Source organism: Brachypodium distachyon, chromosome 3 (assembly GCF_000005505.3).
Source record: "Brachypodium distachyon strain Bd21 chromosome 3, Brachypodium_distachyon_v3.0, whole genome shotgun sequence".
In the NCBI taxonomy this organism is placed as follows: Eukaryota; Viridiplantae; Streptophyta; class Magnoliopsida; order Poales; family Poaceae; genus Brachypodium; species Brachypodium distachyon.
This window is the reverse complement of record NC_016133.3, coordinates 7,160,004-7,178,702: the sequence shown is the minus strand read 5'-3', so window position 1 is coordinate 7,178,702 and position 18,699 is coordinate 7,160,004. Positions and strand designations below refer to the sequence as shown.

The 18,699-nt window shown below is 39.7% G+C and overlaps 2 protein-coding genes across 2 annotated transcripts; one reads left to right on the top strand and one right to left on the bottom strand.

Moving 5' to 3' along the window:
• Window positions 1-3,184: 3,184 nt before the first annotated feature.
• Window positions 3,185-9,245, top strand: LOC100833902 (probable LRR receptor-like serine/threonine-protein kinase At5g45780). The gene is made up of 11 exons (XM_003571848.4): window positions 3,185-3,374; window positions 3,507-3,639; window positions 3,753-3,824; window positions 5,785-5,928; window positions 6,579-6,650; window positions 6,747-6,806; window positions 6,946-7,019; window positions 7,121-7,270; window positions 7,353-7,688; window positions 7,842-8,233; window positions 8,573-9,245. The coding sequence occupies exons 1-11, from the start codon at window positions 3,248-3,250 to the stop codon at window positions 8,888-8,890; spliced, it is 1,878 nt and encodes a 625-aa protein (XP_003571896.1). The 5' UTR covers window positions 3,185-3,247; the 3' UTR covers window positions 8,891-9,245.
• Window positions 9,246-12,803: 3,558 nt separating this feature from the next.
• Window positions 12,804-18,088, bottom strand: LOC100833284 (aspartate aminotransferase, mitochondrial). The gene is made up of 10 exons (XM_003571846.4): window positions 17,776-18,088; window positions 17,558-17,643; window positions 16,212-16,418; window positions 15,884-15,989; window positions 15,333-15,437; window positions 15,053-15,225; window positions 14,575-14,734; window positions 14,375-14,470; window positions 13,401-13,495; window positions 12,804-13,264 (listed from the first exon to the last, which is right to left on the bottom strand). The coding sequence occupies exons 1-10, from the start codon at window positions 17,965-17,967 to the stop codon at window positions 13,192-13,194; spliced, it is 1,293 nt and encodes a 430-aa protein (XP_003571894.1). The 5' UTR covers window positions 17,968-18,088; the 3' UTR covers window positions 12,804-13,191.
• Window positions 18,089-18,699: the final 611 nt, after the last annotated feature.

The window sequence follows — 18,699 nt, the reverse complement described above, 5'->3', positions numbered from 1 at the left end:
TTTCTTCCAAGGGACGAACTGAAATTCTGATCATTCTTTCCAGATGAACTGAACCTGGATGATGAACAATGTATGTGGTGCAAGGCAGAGGAGAGAACAATCATATTATGGGAGAGTAAAAGCCACAGTTGAGGACAATGAATTGCCTGCAATGTCGTGGTCCTCTTGCAATAGATGATGTTAGTTGGTGTGGTTGAGCAAAGAATACATTCCCTTTATCATGATGGTCGGCCCCACTTGCCATTAGTTGTTCTGCCGATATTCCAAAGGTCATCTAGTTGGAAAATAGCATCCAATATGACACGGACATGTGGCGCTGGGCTAACATGATACTTTTCGAACTTTCACCCCGTTGTGAGTTGTGACGGCAGCACTGAGCTGATTTGTTTTGTCCTCACTGGTTTGTTTGACTAGTACTGGAAGAAGCTTGGGACTCGGTAAACAATGCATCATTGTTAATCCATTATTTTGTCTACTTCGGAGGACTCTTGGTTTCACACTGTCTGGCCATTGTCTGCATGTATCATTTCGGTGCACAATGGTCAATGATCATGTCGGTATCCTAATTGTAGCAGGTCAGGAATTTTGTTTGAAATTTGCAACGAGCAAGAATGAACTACCTAAAAAAATCACGACTTCCAGCAGGAAACATGACATTTTCTAACAGGAAAATTTGAGCCTGAAAGCCTTCATAGTCCATTTGGACAACAATCGAAACCATTGAATTGGATAAACTAGGACTGCTGTCATCTTTTTTCCTTACAATAACTAGGATTTGATTTGAATACCCGTAGATCACGGCGGCGCGCTGCCGAGCCAAAAGCATGCAGGAATCGCAAATGGAGGAAGAAGGAAGGGTCAGTAATTCAGTATGGTCACTTGGCGGTTTGGAGACAGAGAATCCCAGTGTTCTCTTTGTTCCCACAGTTTTGATCCAAATCCACCCTCCGGACGAACTCTAAATGCGTGGAATTTGTGGGCAAAATCCATGGCCATCACCAAATCTCGACTTTCCTTACGAAGACCACCAACCATACACAATAATTTAAGCAGATTACATAAAATGTTCCGTTTACCTTTTTCTCAAAGGTTCCTCATGTTTCAAAAATGAAAAAAAGGCCATTTTAGCAAAAGATAAACTAAAAAAAGACATTTTATCAATTTTTCCACTAACGTTATCAAATGATACCGAGAAAGTGAAGCTATGAGGTCAAAATGGTTATTAAGAGAAGTCTAGTAGGAGTATAACTTTTGCACATATCATGGCATTATGCACATTAAAAGGACTTATTTTCTATGATTTTACCGCGTTAGTAGACCAACGTTCTATGACAAAGTATCTAGGGGAAACTACGTTAAGGTGGAAACCATGTTATGGTGAAACTCCGTAGAAACCACATTAAAGGTTTTCAAAAATTCTCAAAAAGCATCATATGAAGGGTGGCATTTTAGAAACATTCAAATTTTCAAGTTCAAAATCATAGTTTTATTTAGGAGGTTTGTAGAAAAACAAATCGGCAATCAATACTAATGTACTATTTGCTACTATTCATTGTTGAATTTGGTTTTTCAATCGCCCAAATGAATTTGAGTTTAAATTTTACATGCTTGTAGAAGTCTACCCCTGATACATAGTAGTACGTGATATTTTCTTAGAATTTTTTGAAACTTTTAACATTATTTTTGTGTGGTTTCCATAGGTTATCAACGGATGTTCTCTCCAATTTTACAGGGTAATTTAAAGTTGCACCTGGGGCACGTTCTAAGAAAGCTATATGTGTACGTAGATGTTCTTGAAAAAGATAAGTTCGTTGTCATGTGTTAAAATGGTTTAATTTAAAAAATGCTCTTGAGTAGTGATTTTTTTTCTTAGGATGGACAAATTTGTTTACAGGATTTTGAAACAAAGAAAATAAAAGTTGTCTGATTGCAACACAGAAAAAAAAATGCAAGAACTTATTTGAATAACTATGTGCAAGCCATAGTTGTCATAGAATTAAACTATTTTTCCAATGAGGTTGGGCGAGTAAGTTTTGGATTCAGTTAACTTACAATAAATGGAGTCGGCACCCTACATCCATCTATTCTAGAAAATATGGGCCCATGAGAAGTGCAGGTTCTTCGGGTAGCTGCTCGCTCAAAACAAATTTCTGATAGCTGATCTTCTTTAGCAGAGAAATATACCAAAGGACAAATGGTGCTCGCTCTGTTACAATGTTGAAGAGACAACCATCCGTCTCATATCGACCGCCCCTTCGCTAAGGCAATATGGACCAACTCGTCATGCCTATTGCAAAGCTGCGGCTACGATGATCTTGCTAACCACCTGGGAGACTTGGAAAGAAAGGAGTAGGCGCCTCTTTCAGAACAAGCTCATGCGCCCTGTTGGAGTAAGCGCTATCATCAAAGAGGAAGCAACGTCGTCGAAGGGAGCTGGTGTAGGTCTAGGCGAATTAGTCTACGGAGCAGATGATGTGCCTTGGGCTCTTTTTCTCTCTCTAAATCTCAACCCTTGCATGTCGGTTTGTAATTTAACTTTGTTTTTCGGTTGTTTCTCTCGACCCATCTTGACAATAAATAACTCACACAAGCTGTTTTATCAAAGAAAAAAAAAATAAGGTTGGAACTCACAGAAATGTTTCTTTGGAATTGGGTGCAAAGTAGGCATATGAAAATTCTATAGTTTAAATCCCTACAAATCAAATGAGTTGTATACTTGTATGGAAAAAAAATCCTTTAAAATACGATCCTGTAAAATTTGTGTGAAAATTCTTTGAACGAAAGAGCCCTCAACCTTTCCACAGAGCACAAACAATTGTGTCAGAGAATCAGAAGAAAAAGGAACAGCAAGCAAACAGAGAACAGAGCACGGAAGGCGTAAACTGGCAGACCAGAAGCGCCAATCCCCTGGCCGCCCTCCTCCATCTCGAGGAGGACCCATTCCCGTCTCGACAAATCAAAACCAAACAAAAGGAAAACCAAACACTGGGCACAAATTCCCGAGCCTCGAGAGCCACCCCTCTTGCCCGGCCCCAGCAATTTAAGGCCCAATTAGCCCACCAGTTTTTTAATTAAGATTCCCAATTCCCCAACCAAATCGCCTTAATTAAGCCGAGCCTAATCTAATTCCCCCGCGCACGCAGCGTCGCCGCGCTCGATAACAGCAGCGGCACAGTATTATACGCCCAAATGGCCACCGAGGCCGAGCAGCTCGCAGACTCGCAGCCGCAGTCTCGCTCTTTATGCTATGGCGAGACTACCCTTGGCCGCCGGCGCCGGCGCTGTGGGGGTGGTGGTTGCAGCATGGCTCCTCGCCGCCGGTGGGGTCGCGGCCGGGGACCCGCCGCTCTCGCCCAAGGGGCTCAACTACGAAGGTGGGTGCGTCGCTGGCTTGGTGAGGTTTGGGGCTAGGCTAAGCCATGGCTGTTCGGGTGAGGTTAGGGTTGGCCGATTTGGTACGAGGAGGTCTGTGACGAGTGCTGGTTGTGCTTTATGTGCTGCTGCAGTGGCGGCGCTGATGGCGGTGAAGAACCGGATGCGGGACGAGAAGGGGGTGATGGCCGGTTGGGACATCAACTCCGTAGACCCCTGCACATGGTCCATGGTCGCCTGCTCCCCCGAAGGATTCGTCGTCTCGCTGTGAGTTTTCGCTCCGTGTTTTGTCTTGCTCGATTACCAGGATGCTCTTTCATTCTGTCATCGTTGCTTTGTTGTTGGTGTCTTGGTGATTTGTTTGGATGCTGGAGTTGCAGGCAGATGGCAAACAATGGATTGTCAGGGGCGCTGTCGCCGAGCATCGGGAACCTCAGCTACCTTCAGACAATGTAAGGCCCTGGAAAGGAACTCCACTACCCAATCACAGTTCTTGGTTCCTTAGTGCCTCTGACACGGTATATCTTGGATCACCGTTTGAGTTTTAAGCTTTTCGACTTAAATTGGTTCAAGAATGAGAGAAGGTTCATGCTCGTGTGTCTGGAAAGTAAAAGGCAAGTAGACAAGTTTAAAGTGTCCTATGGTAGTGCAACATTTGAAGTTTGGCTTGGTAATTACTTTCAAAAACAAAAAAAAAGAAGAAGTTTGGCTTGGCAATTTACCCAGTTGCTACTTAGGTGATTCCATTAGTGACTGAGTGGTCAGTATTGTGATAGTTAAAGTGCTGAAGATAGGTCACTTCACAATACAGCTCTTAGCATTTAGTTTAATTTATAAAAATCAAGGGTCGGGACAAGAACTGGTGAGTAAAATATGACACTGAGAGATCATAGGTAACAACACAACCCCTCTTAACCAAACTATCCTTTCTTTATTTGTCAAGAACGGGGGCATCCCATATTCTTTTAGAGCTCTACACAGCTTAATTAAGCTTGTTTTGTTCGGTTGATAGGTTTTCCACCTTTTGCATCTTCTTGAACACGCACTGCTCATTGTGAACGCATATTGCTGCCATGCCATACTATTCAGAATGTTTGTTGTCTTTGGCATATGTTTCTTACATGTGCAAAACTCAATCTTGCATGGTAAGAACTAGGAAATGTGGTTTCATTTGTGAAAGAGTTAGGTGATGTGAATCAAAACTCCAAAAATAATCTTGAACTAGTCGTGAAGAGAAAAACAGCCTTCTTAGATTAGTGAGCTTCAAGAAATATCTTGCTTCATTAACCAAACCAAATTGCGACAAAATTTGAGTATTGAATTCATGACTTGTTGCAATGCTGTGTTAGTTGAACCTTATATAGATGCCAGCTTCAGGACTCAAGAGCTATTATAATCGACTGTCAGAACCTGATTATGGCCTGAGCACCATTGTTATACATCATTACAAATATCTTTGAATTTTTGAATTGATGCTCTTATTTTGTTCTATTGACTTTCTGAACTTTGCCGTACACTGCTCATGGTCAAAGTTGTCTTGACATCTAGTCATGAAAATTATTCATAGATTTGGTACAATTTTATGAAAATGGCTAAAATGAAACTTGGAATAGAAGTGTTAGTTACAATTATATTTCATGGCTTTTTTAAATCAGACCATTAGTAAATGTCTCTCCAGTGAAATCTGTAGTGTGGGTTGTAAAACATGTACCAACTATCCATATTATTTAATTGCCATAGTAATAGCATATGAATATGGTTTAAACGTTCTTACCTGATTAATGTTTCTTTGACTATATGAATTAGGAACCAAAATTCATATGTACGTGAATATGGTTTTGTTTTTCCAGTCCAAAATATTGTTTTAGTCCGACTATCATTATGGAGTGGCGGCTGGTGCCTAAGTAGATCATATTTTAGTGCAGTATGTACGATTAGTCGGATAGCTTTTTTGACAGGGAGTGCATTCATGTTTCATCATGATAAATTAATTGCAATGATGAATTGTGCTTTGTATTATAACAAAGGTCATTACTATCTAGGCCATGCAGATATCCGAAATTGACCGACTTGAACAGAAATTTGATCTGAATTTAGATTTGATATGTCATTTAATCCGTATCTGAATGCAACAACGTTCAAATTTGACCAAAAAATATGGACACAAATATGTTCTGACTAAGGTTTGATCTGTTTTCACCCTACTTATAAGAATATGACCTGAGGCTAGGTGCTTTGCATACTTCATATTGATTGTTTCATGTGCTTTTCTCAACCATGGATTATCAACCATGGATTATAGTACTATTTCTCCTGCTTGTAGATCTTGTTTTACTGTCTCCTTCTGAACTTGTGAAAATGAGATTAAATATCAATGCTCTATTGCTCAACCTTTTATATTGCCACCTTCAGGTTACTACAGAATAACAAAATATCAGGTGGCATACCCCCAGAGATAGGGAAGCTGGCCAATCTGAAAGCTCTTGATATTTCTGGTAACCAGTTTGTTGGTGAAATCCCGAGTTCGTTGGGGCAGCTGACTCGACTGAATTATTTGTGAGTTTATGCCAATTATTACAGTATGTCACAAGTTATCTATTGGGATTATTTATTCTTAAATATGACACATTATTGTGTCTGTTTGATCTCACGTGCATCAAGGTGTTACAGATTGAATATCGCGGATTCTAATTAAGTTTATCATGTCTGCCTGCCTACCCAAGAAACCAAAACTCTTCTTGTGCTATGAATACAGCTGATATGAATGAACTCTAATCAAGTCCGTTCTACAATTTAATTAAGACATTAGTCGTTGAGATTGAATCAGTACCAAGTATAAAGCTAGCGAAGTCATACAAGCTTGATGAAACAATGTTTACAAATATAAATTCAGCTACCTATATCACAGTTTGGAAGAAGCGCACACAACTAGAGGACAAGTAAAAATCATACATGCACGCTGACCTTATTAGGATCTATTTCTAGAAGTATAGTTAGTTCCTTTTTCGCCATATGACCTATGGAAAACAAGTACAGTAAAAAAATGTGATGTTTCAGATAACTATTTGTGCGGATTTCCTATATATAAGTCGGTTATATGCAATAACTGTTATTAAAAAGTTTTACTATTTGTTCTTAAAATTGCTAACCCAAGCACATGCACGGTTGATGACTAGTTTTATAGTGACTGTGTTGCAATCCTTCAGGCGCCTTGATAAGAACAACTTGTCTGGACAAATCCCTACAGATGTTGCAAAGCTTCCAGGTCTCACATTCCTGTATGTATCTTATTACATGCTTAATTTCCTTCTTGACAATTGGTGTGGGTAAATGTAATCCTTGGTGTTCAAACTGACATGGGAAATCTGTTTCAGTGATATATCATACAACAATTTAAGTGGTCCAGTTCCAAAAATATATGCGCATGACTACAGGTAACTGGGTTTTGTTTTTATCCTTCAATTGCTCAAAGATTGCATGTTTCACTCTTCATATGCTAAAATTTGCATATACACATAATTATTTCCTGTAAACTTTCATACTTCACTGAATTGCTATACATATGCTTTCTAGTCTTGTGGGAAACAAATTCCTTTGCAATTCATCAAGTCTACATGGTTGCACAGATCTGAAAGGAGTAACTAACGGTAACTGTTTTACCTGATATCATCTCTTCTTAGTTCTTAGAAGTGTATCCTCCGGAACAAACTTACCTGTCTGAGTGGAACTAACTTACCTTTGACTACAGATACAACGTCTCGAACGTCGAATAAGACTAAGAATCATCATCAATTAGCACTGGCTATTTCTTTAAGTGTCATCTGTGCGACAATATTTGCTCTGTTCTTTGCGTGCTGGCTAAACTATTGCAGATGGCGCTTGCCTTTTGCTTCTTCTGGTAATTATCTAATCATCTATTCATCTATAACCTTACTGCTGAAAAAATATATGTTGACGAATACTTCTGTTTTCAACCTTAGATCAAGATCTTGACATTGAAATGGGTCATCTGAAGCATTTTTCATTTCATGATCTGCAAAATGCAACTGACAATTTTAACTCAAAGAATATATTAGGCCAAGGCGGCTTTGGTGTTGTTTATAAAGGCTGTTTTAGGAATGGAACTTTAGTGGCAGTCAAGAGGTTAAAAGATCCTGATGTTACTGGTGAAGTTCAGTTCCAGACAGAAGTTGAGTTGATTGGCCTAGCTGTGCACAGGAATCTTTTGCGCTTGTATGGGTTTTGCATGACCTCAAAGGAAAGGTTGCTTGTATATCCATATATGCCAAATGGCAGTGTTGCTGACCGCTTGAGAGGTAATTTCTGCTGTCCACAACATTTGGATGTTTGTGATTTCTAGCTATAGTTAGCAGTCTATGTTTTCCTTTAAGAATGGCTTTCCGAGCCCAGTGTTCTGGCTCTATGTTGCTGTTCTTATTCCATTGTTTTTCTACTCGTTATCTTTCCAGAGTACCATCGTGGAAAACCTTCTCTTGATTGGAGCAAACGAATGCGGATTGCCATTGGGGCTGCCAGAGGACTACTGTATCTCCATGAACAGTGCAATCCTAAGATCATTCACAGAGATGTCAAAGCAGCAAACATTTTGCTTGATGAAAGTTTTGAAGCGGTTGTTGGAGATTTTGGATTGGCAAAACTACTCGACCGGCAAGATTCACATGTTACTACTGCAGTTCGAGGCACTATTGGTCATATTGCCCCAGAGTATCTCTCAACAGGACAGTCTTCAGAAAAGACTGACGTTTATGGGTTCGGTATTCTACTGCTGGAACTGATTACTGGACCTAAAACATTGAGCAACGGACATGGCCAGTCCCAGAAGGGGATGATTCTAGATTGGGTAACTTCATTGGTTCAAATTTTTACATACTGCGATGAACTCCAAACCTGGAGCGTTTTGATGCACATTTTCAACAGCTAGTCTAAATACTGCCAGCAGTAGCTAATTTAATTAGGGAACTTCATCCAGATTGTCATAGTCGATGATACCATAAGTTCATAGACATATCTTTAATGAACTGCTTGTAAAGCCTAGTTGATTTTCTGGCATGCTCAATTTGGCATAAGAATCTGCCATGTATTAATAAGTTCTTTTTCCTATTATAGGCCAGGCTCCTGGATTTACTTGGAGAAATAGTACTTGTTTACCACCTAATCTCAAAATCTCAATGCTCTGCAGGTTAGAGAACTCAAGGAGGAAAAGAAGCTGGATAAACTTGTTGACAGGGATCTCAAAGATTCTTTCGATGTAGCCGAGCTAGAGTGTTCAGTTGACGTGATTCTCCAATGCACTCTGACCAATCCTATTCTGCGGCCCAAGATGTCAGAAGTTCTACATGCCCTTGAATCTAACGTTGCGCTGGCAGAGAATGGAGTAGACATGCATAGAGAAGCGCTGCCTTACGGAGGCTCTTGCAGTTTCTCTGTAAGACATGAGGATCCACATGATTCATCGTCCTTCATAATAGAGCCAATTGAGCTCTCTGGTCCTAGATGATGACTAGTGCTCGCTTGAAGAGCAAAAACAAAGAGAAACGATGACAATTGTACAAAATATGTATAGCCTGGATGTACTTCAACTTTGGAGGACTTTCCTGGGGTTGCGTCTACAGACTAACAGCGTTTCGAACTTAGAACTAGGAAAATCATTCTGAATGCAGTTTTTAGTGCAAACATTGTCACCTTCTAGCCTTTTCTTTTCTCTTCTGGTGATTCATTGTTTGAAATATTCACAAAATGGCTGGTTTTATTTCTGCATTGGTAACAAATCTACATATTGACACTTCTCTTAGGTTTCCTGTAATCGAGCAGAAATAGGTTGAACTATAAATGCAAAACTTACTATTGTTTCATGCGGCACGGCCATCTGCAAGAGTATTAGGCCGTCTCTAATGTATCTTATTGTTGTTTCTTAGTGCATGGATTAGTGTTTAGATAGTACAACTTATTCGATGCATGGTATCTTAAATGTTGTATCGTAAGCTCTTTTTATTTGATAACCTGTAATATTATTCTAACATTTTATCATTTTATCAGTGACACCTCATGTTTTGCCTAGAGCTTTGTTGTATCTATAATAAGATACAATAGAGAATTCTGTATTTGCCACTCAAATTTTGCTCATAATATGCCCAAATGTCACTCAGAATTTTCTTGTTCGAACTTTGCCACTAAAATTTTACATGAGGGTTCAAATATGCCGCTACCGTTAGTTGACCGTTAAGTAAAAGATGAAAAGACAATTTTGTTTCTAGGTATAGCGCATAATTTTTAGATGCTGGAGACCATGTTGCCTTGTTACAACTGGATCTGGTAAACTTCAGTTGCACCTTCATCTGTGAATGCGAATTTTTCCAAGCATGCTTTGCTTTGTGATCTGAGAACTCAATAGGCGTTATTGCAATAAGAGGTCATTAATCAAGGTATAGAATCAATACAAATTGAATATGGCTTAAATACAGTGGTCACAACTTGCCGCAGAGGACAATCAATGGCTGCAGCACAGCACAGGGACAAATTGAATACGGTTGCTTGGGATTTTCGGTTTATCAAAATTGTATGAGGAGTAGCTTTTTTTTGTTTCATCCGTTCCACTGGTAGAAATATGTGCCCTTCTAGTTTACTATAAATCAATGCTGATTTTGTGAATCAATAAATTTTGAATGTAATAAGTTCATCAAATTGAATTTTTTTAAATACTGGAGAAATATTTTAGTCCCATTGTATGCAGATTTGAAATTTCAATGTTGAAGGTATGAGCTCCATTGATAACTACTCCCTCCGTTTCACAAAGATTGGCGTATTTCGTTTCGTTAAGACAAGCTTTTGACCAAAAATTACTTTATTAATATGTAAGTTATATGATACGAAACCATGATCATTAGCAAGAACTTTTAAAGATGAATTCATTGATGTAAATTTCATGTATGAAAAAACACATATCAATAGAGTTTTCATTGGTCAAAGCCTTGTCTTAACGAAACAAAATACGCCAACCTTTATGAAATGGAGTGAGTATTTCAGTTCTGGAATACCATAAAAATGAGACCTTCGAAATACTCAAATATACTTGCATGTGTATGGCATAGTATCTTACACTGAACCAACATACATACTCCATCCATTCTTATAAGATGTTCTAAATTTGTCATAAGTCAAACTTAAAAGAGTTTGAATAAGTTTATAGAGAAACCTACCAACATTTACAACTCCAAATAAGTTCTGTTAAATTCCTTTTTATTGAAACTTAGTTCTGTTAAATTCCTCGTGATATATATCTTCGTAGTATACTTATTTGATATCGTAGATATTACTATATGTTTTTTTATAAATTTATTCAAAATTTTAAATGTTTGACTTACCACAAAGGTATAACATCTTACGTTAAGAAACGGAGGTAGTAGTATATATTTCCCCAATCCCATACTAAATGTCACAAATTTGTCTAAATAAATATGCATTCACACATTAAAACGTCTCTACATACATGCATATTTTAGACAAATTTAGAATACTTAATATGAAAGGGAGGAATATATGAGAATCGATATTAGGGGTGTTCATGTCCGTCTCTCCTCACTCCCACGTAACAACAGGGTACGAGGTGATGCAGGACGTACTGCTACTGCAGGTTCACACAGATCTCGCCGTCAAGAGCTCGTCGTCGCTTGCTGTGAAGCACGCTAGCGGCGCGGATCTCGCTGTCAGCCTCCTTACCAGTCTCTAACGACAGAGACGAGGAGATGCCTGATTGCCTGGCCAGCCGGCCCACAGGAGTTGGCATGAATCCTCATGTCGTTGTCCACTGTCGTCGGATTACATCTGGTCATGTGCGATGAGATGAGGATTGAGCAGCAACAGCACTGCAGAATTTCTGTCAGCTTGACGGTTTCGTCAAACCCATGGAAAACGTGTAGCATAAACTGCACGAACTGTAGCATTTATAGGTTGGGTTCGGTCAGGTTTCCCTGCCAACCTGCTTCCTGCCGCTTTTGGTCCTTTAAAAAACATTTTTCTCGTTTACGCATAAAACTGAGAATCACGTCTAAAGATGCTTTCCGCAACTTCTAAAGAAAAGCACCTCCAGACGTGCTTCTCAGCTTCATGTGTAAACGGGAGAAGTGTTTTTTAGAGAGTTAGAAGTACCAAAAGCTGAAGCAGAAATCCAAACAAACATGGCCTACGTAACCAAGGATTAATAGACCTAATCTATATATTTTGCAAGGATTTAACATAAAATCTAACAAACATTTCTTTTCAGTCATTCACCCATTTGTCATACTTAACATGTTTATATAGCCAGATTTTATCTTCGATCAATCAATTGCTAGGATCGAATTCTCCTCTTACCTCTCAGGAGCTAAGTGGGAACGTCTTACAGTTTCTCCTTTTACTACACAATAACCATTTAGAAAGCGAACGTTAGAGCATAAAACGGTACTTCAACATGTGATGGTCTCGAGGGTGTCCTGATTTTTCAATGAGATTGATAACTCTCGATTTGGGTAGGAGGTGACGTTGATGATCCGACTACGGCCTAGGAGGCAGCGCCTTAGCAATCGATACACCAACTCCAGAGGGTTATTGATCACGCGGGAGCACGATCAACCGAAGGTCTTTGTTCCTGCAACCAATCGAAAAACAAGCAAGAACAAGATAAATAGCGGATGCAATAAAAAATTGCGAGTATACTATATCAAACCAATGTCTCAACGAGACGATAAGTTGGAGTCTTGACGACGGTAAAACAGGTGGTCTAACCGACACACGCGATTACACGAAAGTAGCAAAGATGGCTAAACTTTATGTAATCAAAACCCAAGGCTTCTTAGGGGGGCTCATGGGGTATATAAAGGAGGAGGGAGAGATATTTTCGTCCACCTTGAGTAAGGAGGCCGAAATCCAACTCTATCTCTAACTTTCCTAACAAACTACAACTCTTTAGGAAACAGAAAAACAGACCCATCAGCTTGTTTTGTCCGCCTCCGCCGCGGTCAGCACGAGTCGAATCTCTTGATGGGTCCAGATCCGTTGGAAAGGTCTTGTAATTACCTTTCCAACAAGTACTTGTTTGCTTGATTTGGACTCCGGATGTGGCCTAGGTGATTAAAATAAATTCAGATCTCCTGACAGCTCGGACCCGGATCGGATTCAACTTTAATTCGTGATATCTTTCTCTAGCAAGCTCCGAATCATGTGCCGTTTGATTTGTTGGAAAGTACACTTGAAATCCTTCCCTCTCAGCCATATGAATGCTTGATTCTTCTTGGCCCTCCCGTTCGCCTCCATCATATCTCATCTTGACTTTGGATTTGAAAAGCTCGATAAGATGCCTACGTAATAAAACGAGACAAGATAGTAATAGCTCTGCCTCTTCATGCATGTGACAATGAAAACAATTACTCCTTAAATTCACCTGATTATAAATCTTTCAAATATTATAGAATTGAGGGTACCAAAAGTCGTACCCAAGGTTAGCATGGCCATATCAACATGTATAATGTCATCAAGAGACACATCCACATGCTCAATTTCTTAAAGAAGTTCTTTGCTGTCTTGCTAAAATCAAGGTATAGCCATTTTTTGCAAAAGAAAAGAAAGAACAGGATCAGCTTTTAACTCTTTCCAAGCAAGTCGGACATCTCTCATTCTCCATATAGATAAAATTCTCCGTTTGACAGCCGCAACAGACATGCTACAATGCTACAACTTATTTCTGCAGTATGACAGTATAGAGTGAATAGCCCCAGAAAGGAAGAAAAATTGCTCTTCATTGGCTGAAGGTGGGAGGAAGGAACCTCAATTTGATTTAGTGACATCATGAATAGCATTGGCCAAATAAGCAACATTTCCTGTTGTTACACCAGCCATGCTGAAAGAGCCAACAAAAATGTTAAGTTAATATGAGGAAAGAGATCAAGGCATTCACGAAATAAAGAACATGGTACCCACCAAAACAAGAATTAAAGGAAGAACCTGACTGCTACTGATTGTTATTACGAGTATACCTTATTCTCCCATTGCGGGTCATGTAAATGTGGTATTCATTTGTCAAGCGATCAACCTGTTCAGGTGTCATCCCACTGTAGCAGAACATTCCAATCTGCACGAGCAGAAATCATTTATTTATATATACAAATTCAACAGATAACAAAAAATCGAGTCACACATGGAATCTCAATGTCCAAATAATGGATCTAAGTTGCATGTTTGATACAGGATGGTTTAAGTTGCTTTTGCAGAGCATTCTTGTCCAGCTAAAGCACCATACAAAAGAATGGTATAACTAAAAATGTGACCCATCCAAGTTTGAGACAGAAAGCTCGAATGAACCTTTACTTCTAATATTAATTATACCGAGACACAATTTAAATGATACGACATAAATTATCCCTTGCTAGTTGATTTTGGGGAATTCTTAAGCCCAAGCAGCCAGCCCGACAGGTCCATGAGTTCTGTACAACAAATGATATGTAAAAAAACCATGATGCCAAACTATAAGTTGAACTAAACAACCACAAGCACCTGCCCCTGCAAGACAATTAATAGAGAACAACCTTCCCGAGTCTAATCTTATGCATGCCATACTTTTCTAGATGGGTGTTTGGTCGTTGCTGTGGTTGTAGCTCGCCACACATTATTAGCACCATGACTCACACATTATAAAATCAATTTTGCAATTTCTGTTGCCAGACTTACCTAAACTTGGTTAGGGCAAAGTGCTCACAGACCAAACAGGCCTTATATACATTCAATGTTTTCCTTGATGAATCAGACTCCTTACAACTATAAATTATGGTACAAACACAATCCCAAAATGGCTTTGGGGTCTCAGGATAGAAAGCATTCAAGCAAACATTGTGAATCGGTACAGTTAAGGACAGTGCAGTATCATAGTATCATATTCAGGAATTCAAAATCGCATTTATCATAGTGCTAGTACTATTTCCTCACACACAGATACAACATTGGTACCAATTACCTGATTGGTGACATGCTCCCATGACAAAGGTGAACCTAACTTTTCAAGATTTTCCCGAAGTGCCTTCCGCATCCCAATGATACGATCAGCCATACCCTGAGACAACCAGCCTTGCCAATAAGCTCCTTTTCTCACATACTAGCAATAGATTTAGCAATTTAGGAGCATTCGGTTGTTAATACAGTGGATCTGCAGTTTACCTTGACCTCTTTCAACCATAAGCTTTTCAAGTCTGGATCATTTAGGATTATAGAAACAACCAGCGCGCCATGAACAGGTGGGTTGCTGTACATTGGTCTTGCGATCTGCTGCAATTGGCTCTTGACAGCAACTGCTTGCATCTCATCCTCACACAGAATACTGCAACAGTAACAATTAATAAATGAAGCCACAACAATCATCAAGGATAATATCACAATTAAAACAAAAAAAAAGATGCATCCTCTTTAACGTCCTGCACTTTGCTACAGAAAATTACATAGAAAACATTCTCTAGAGTAAAAACTTTCAATCTTTCATTTCATTTTGAAATGGCTTGTGTTTTCAGGAATCCAACATTTAACCCATAAAAAAAAAAGACAACCCACATTTAACTTCACAAGAGAATGCATGAAGCTCTCCAGGTGACATACATGCCTAAGCTGTTTCAAAAATAATCAACACTGGTCAAGTGAATACCTCAGGCATCCTGCTCTCTGTCCATAAAGCCCCATGTTCTTTGCATATGATTGAGCACATCCTATCTGGTGTCCATCTTCAAGGAAGATCCGGATTGCCTTGGCATCTCTCTCTGGATCACCACTAGCAAATCCTTGGTATGCCATGTCAAAGAATGGGAAATGGTTCTTCAACTGTAGAGCATAGAAACACAGGAGTGAGATATGTAACCTGTAACTGGCGGAAACCAATGTATGAATATGAGAAAAAACATTGTTTTGTTATTTCATTCTCAACCTACCTTGAACTGATAGGAAATCTCTCTCCACTGTTCCTCTGTAGGATCTACTCCAGTAGGATTGTGGGCACATGCATGAAGCAAAAAGAACGAACCATTTGGAGCATTCTGCAGATGACAGAGAAAATCAGAAGAAGACACATTAATGAAAGCAACTATAGACAAATACAAACTGGAAACAAGTCAGAATCCCAAGGGGAAAATAGTGAGTCTTTCTGGGTTCAAATTTTAAAAATCCAAGTATCCAATGGACTAGGCGTTATGTCAAGACGACTATATCTGCAAATGAACATCTCAAGGGGAGAATCAAAATTGTGATAAAAGTAACAAGGCAAACAAAGTTGTCATTGATTCTGTTGCCACTTGATGTCAAACCTAATACATAAAATGTTTGGTACAGGAAGGAGAGTAAATGCAAGAAGTAAAGAAGAGGAGTATTTATAAGAGTATTGTGGATTTGTACATCTCTTGATGCAGAGGCCAAGAGATTCTCTCTTGCATTATCTAAGAATAAATGTCACAACTTATTTAACAATACTCAAGAAATAGATCACCTTGATATCATCCATTAGTCCTGCAAAATCAAGCCCTCTCGATTCTGGATGGTAATATGAGAATGTCCTCTGTGGCACTTGAGCATCCCTCCAAATATTGTGATGGCTAAAGAAGTTCGCCATGTTAAGGTTAGCTACTAAAGATGTAGGTGTGGAAAACAACTGCTAAAAAATCCGCACTGAATAATATAGCATAAGTTAAGATAAACTACTACTCAAAAACACTTATAACTGCATTGGGACCTAATAAACTATATTGTTTGTTCTATTTAAGAATTAAAATGTGAGCAAGCAAAATAACTGGTGCCATGGAAGGATCTCAACTCACTTGGACCACGTTGGTGTAGGTATATAGATCTGTGAATCTGGCAAGAAACGCTTCTGGAAGTCAGCAAAGAGCCGGCATGCACCAGTACCTGAAAGCGCCTGCACCGCTGCAATTCTTTTATCTTTGATGAACTCAGATTCCTCCCCATATGCCAGCTTTAGTGACTCTTCAATCATCTTGATACTTCCTCCCATTGGAAGGTACTCCCTGTTTTGCAAATTTAAACAAAGATAGTGATCAGAACTCATGCCATGCCAGCCTACAGTAGTTCAAGTATTTAACATTGAAATGATACAGTATAAGTTGTATAACCACAAGACAACATCTCTCCCATGAACAACCAATTTTGAAAATAAAAAGGCCAAACACAAGCATCTGGCAATCATCCTCTGATACAAAAATGCTCAGAAAGATGATAGATCCAAAATCGGATACTGCTAAGCTGAAAACAAAAAATACAATTATTCTGCATTGTTAACTGATGAAGAAAAGGGAACTGCCGCATCGTGCAAGATCAAGGCATGTGCGCCAATCAACCTTCAAACATAACCAGCATCACACTATTTCTCACAAAACCACACAGAATCAAGATTATTGCAGCTATTTTCTTCATCAGCAGCTGGAAAGAATGCAAGCAACTAAGGTTCCAAACATGCACAACAACGACTATACTAGCACCCACGAACTATGTGTCCACTCAAGCGCATCATCGCCTAGTCAGCGGATTCCTCTGGGCTGACCAATAGTACTATTGGTGCCAGTAATGATCAGGGGTTTAGAACTGATGGCAACCTCACACAGTTCAAGTGTCTAATAGTGAAATGCAAGAAAACCTGTCTCGGATGAACAGATCATTTCCATGATAAAACAGCCAAACAGAAGTGTCTGAAAATCGACCAGTGTTACAAAAAAACTTAAAATAGATCCAACATTGGTGCACTGCTAAGCGGTTTTGAGCGAATGTGTACTGATAAACTGAAATTGATCAAATAACAAATGCTAGCATTCCAATTTCTTGACTGAAAGGAGGAACTGCAAGATCAAGGCACATATTGAACCCCTAACTGATCAACATACTGAGCAACTAGCATGCTACTATTTCTCATAAAACCGCACAAAAATGAAGAAGGTTCTTGAGGCTAACTTCTTGATCAGCAGGTTCAAAGCAAGCAAGTAGCTAAGGTTCCCAACATTCACAACTAGCAAAGAACAATAGCAACCCACGAATTCGGTATCCACTTCAGCCATCACCTAGTTGGCTGATTTCTCTGGGCCGGCCAATAGCATTATTCGTACGAGTAACCAGCAGCAAGAAGGGATCAAGGAAACCGAGGAGGGGATCTCACATGTTGAGGTTGCCGGCGATCCGGCGCTCCGCCTCACGCACGCAGTCGAGCACGACAGGCTTGCCGTTGTCGTCCCGGTAGGCGCCCTGCAGTTTGTCCCAACCACAAAACCACACCCATTTTCAGAACCGGACGGGATTCGTAATCGGATCGGAAGAGAAAAACAACAAAACAAGCAGAGCTATCGAAGTGATCGGGCAAGGCCGGGAAGCACGTACGACGCCGACGTTGACTTTGTCGGGGGACGGGTCGGCGAGGAAGGCCTCGGTGACGCCGAGGATGGGGTCCTTGGGGGCCGGCTCGACGTGCCCGAAGAGCGACGCCATCGCCCTCGTCGGCGCACCACCGGGCAGCAGGTGCAGGGCACCCCGCCGCCGGATCGCGGAGGCCGCGCGGGACAGCGCCGCCATGGCTGACGGGCGAGGAGGAGGAGGTGGAGAGGAGAAGAGGGGAAAGGTGGAGGAAAACTGTGGGCTCTGCTTCGTCGCTGCGGCGGTGGGTTTGCGGAGAAGAAGGGAGGAAAGGTAGAAAACGATTCTTTCTCTCCTCGGTGCGCGAGCTTCCGCTGCTGGCTGCTGTTTCCACTCCAGTTTTTTTTTACTTGTAACAGTTTTACCACGGTGCTACTATTCGTTTTCTCTTTTAATCACGACGAAAGGGATAATCTTTTGAAACGTAAAATCGGAAATTAAAAAATGAAATCACGAACTCCATCTTGTAGAAGTATTTTACTTCATTTGACTAATGGTTTGATCAAGGATTATTCCGTCGGGATTTTTTTTTTGCTAAATCAAAAAACATAAGCAAATATATTTAAAAAAACTAACAATACACATTTTATCCGCAAAATATATCGTGTGATGGATTAATTATTGGTCAAAGACTCTATCAAAATAAATACAATACATTTAATATTTAGAAACGGAGAGACAAACAACAGTTCAACTAAATTAGTCTAGATTAACCTATCCGGTTTTGGAGTTGGTGGATATACAAAATACACAAATTTATCTTGGACCGCTAATAAATGATAAATTTATTAGTATTTATTCTCATGTATTTATTACACAACATTTGTACCAACATCATATTTTGTGCGGAATATATAATATTATATTATATCGTTATACATTCTTACATAA

What these genes read in the sequence shown, in the direction of transcription:
- LOC100833284 (XM_003571846.4), bottom strand. Translation starts at nt 17,967, where the DNA reads ATGGCGGCGCTGTCCCGCGCGGCCTCCGCGATCCGGCGGCGGGGTGCC. An exon ending in ATCGCCGGCAACCTCAACAT is followed by an intron (nt 16,419 to 17,557) that starts GTGAGATCCCCT and finishes TTTGCAAAACAG; the next exon opens with GGAGTACCTTCCAATGGGAG. An exon ending in GACTAATGGATGATATCAAG is followed by an intron (nt 15,438 to 15,883) that starts GTGATCTATTTC and finishes TGTCATCTGCAG; the next exon opens with AATGCTCCAAATGGTTCGTT.
- LOC100833902 (XM_003571848.4), top strand. Translation starts at nt 3,248, where the DNA reads ATGGCGAGACTACCCTTGGCCGCCGGCGCCGGCGCTGTGGGGGTGGTG. An exon ending in CTCAGCTACCTTCAGACAAT is followed by an intron (nt 3,825 to 5,784) that starts GTAAGGCCCTGG and finishes TGCCACCTTCAG; the next exon opens with GTTACTACAGAATAACAAAA. An exon ending in CTGACTCGACTGAATTATTT is followed by an intron (nt 5,929 to 6,578) that starts GTGAGTTTATGC and finishes GCAATCCTTCAG; the next exon opens with GCGCCTTGATAAGAACAACT.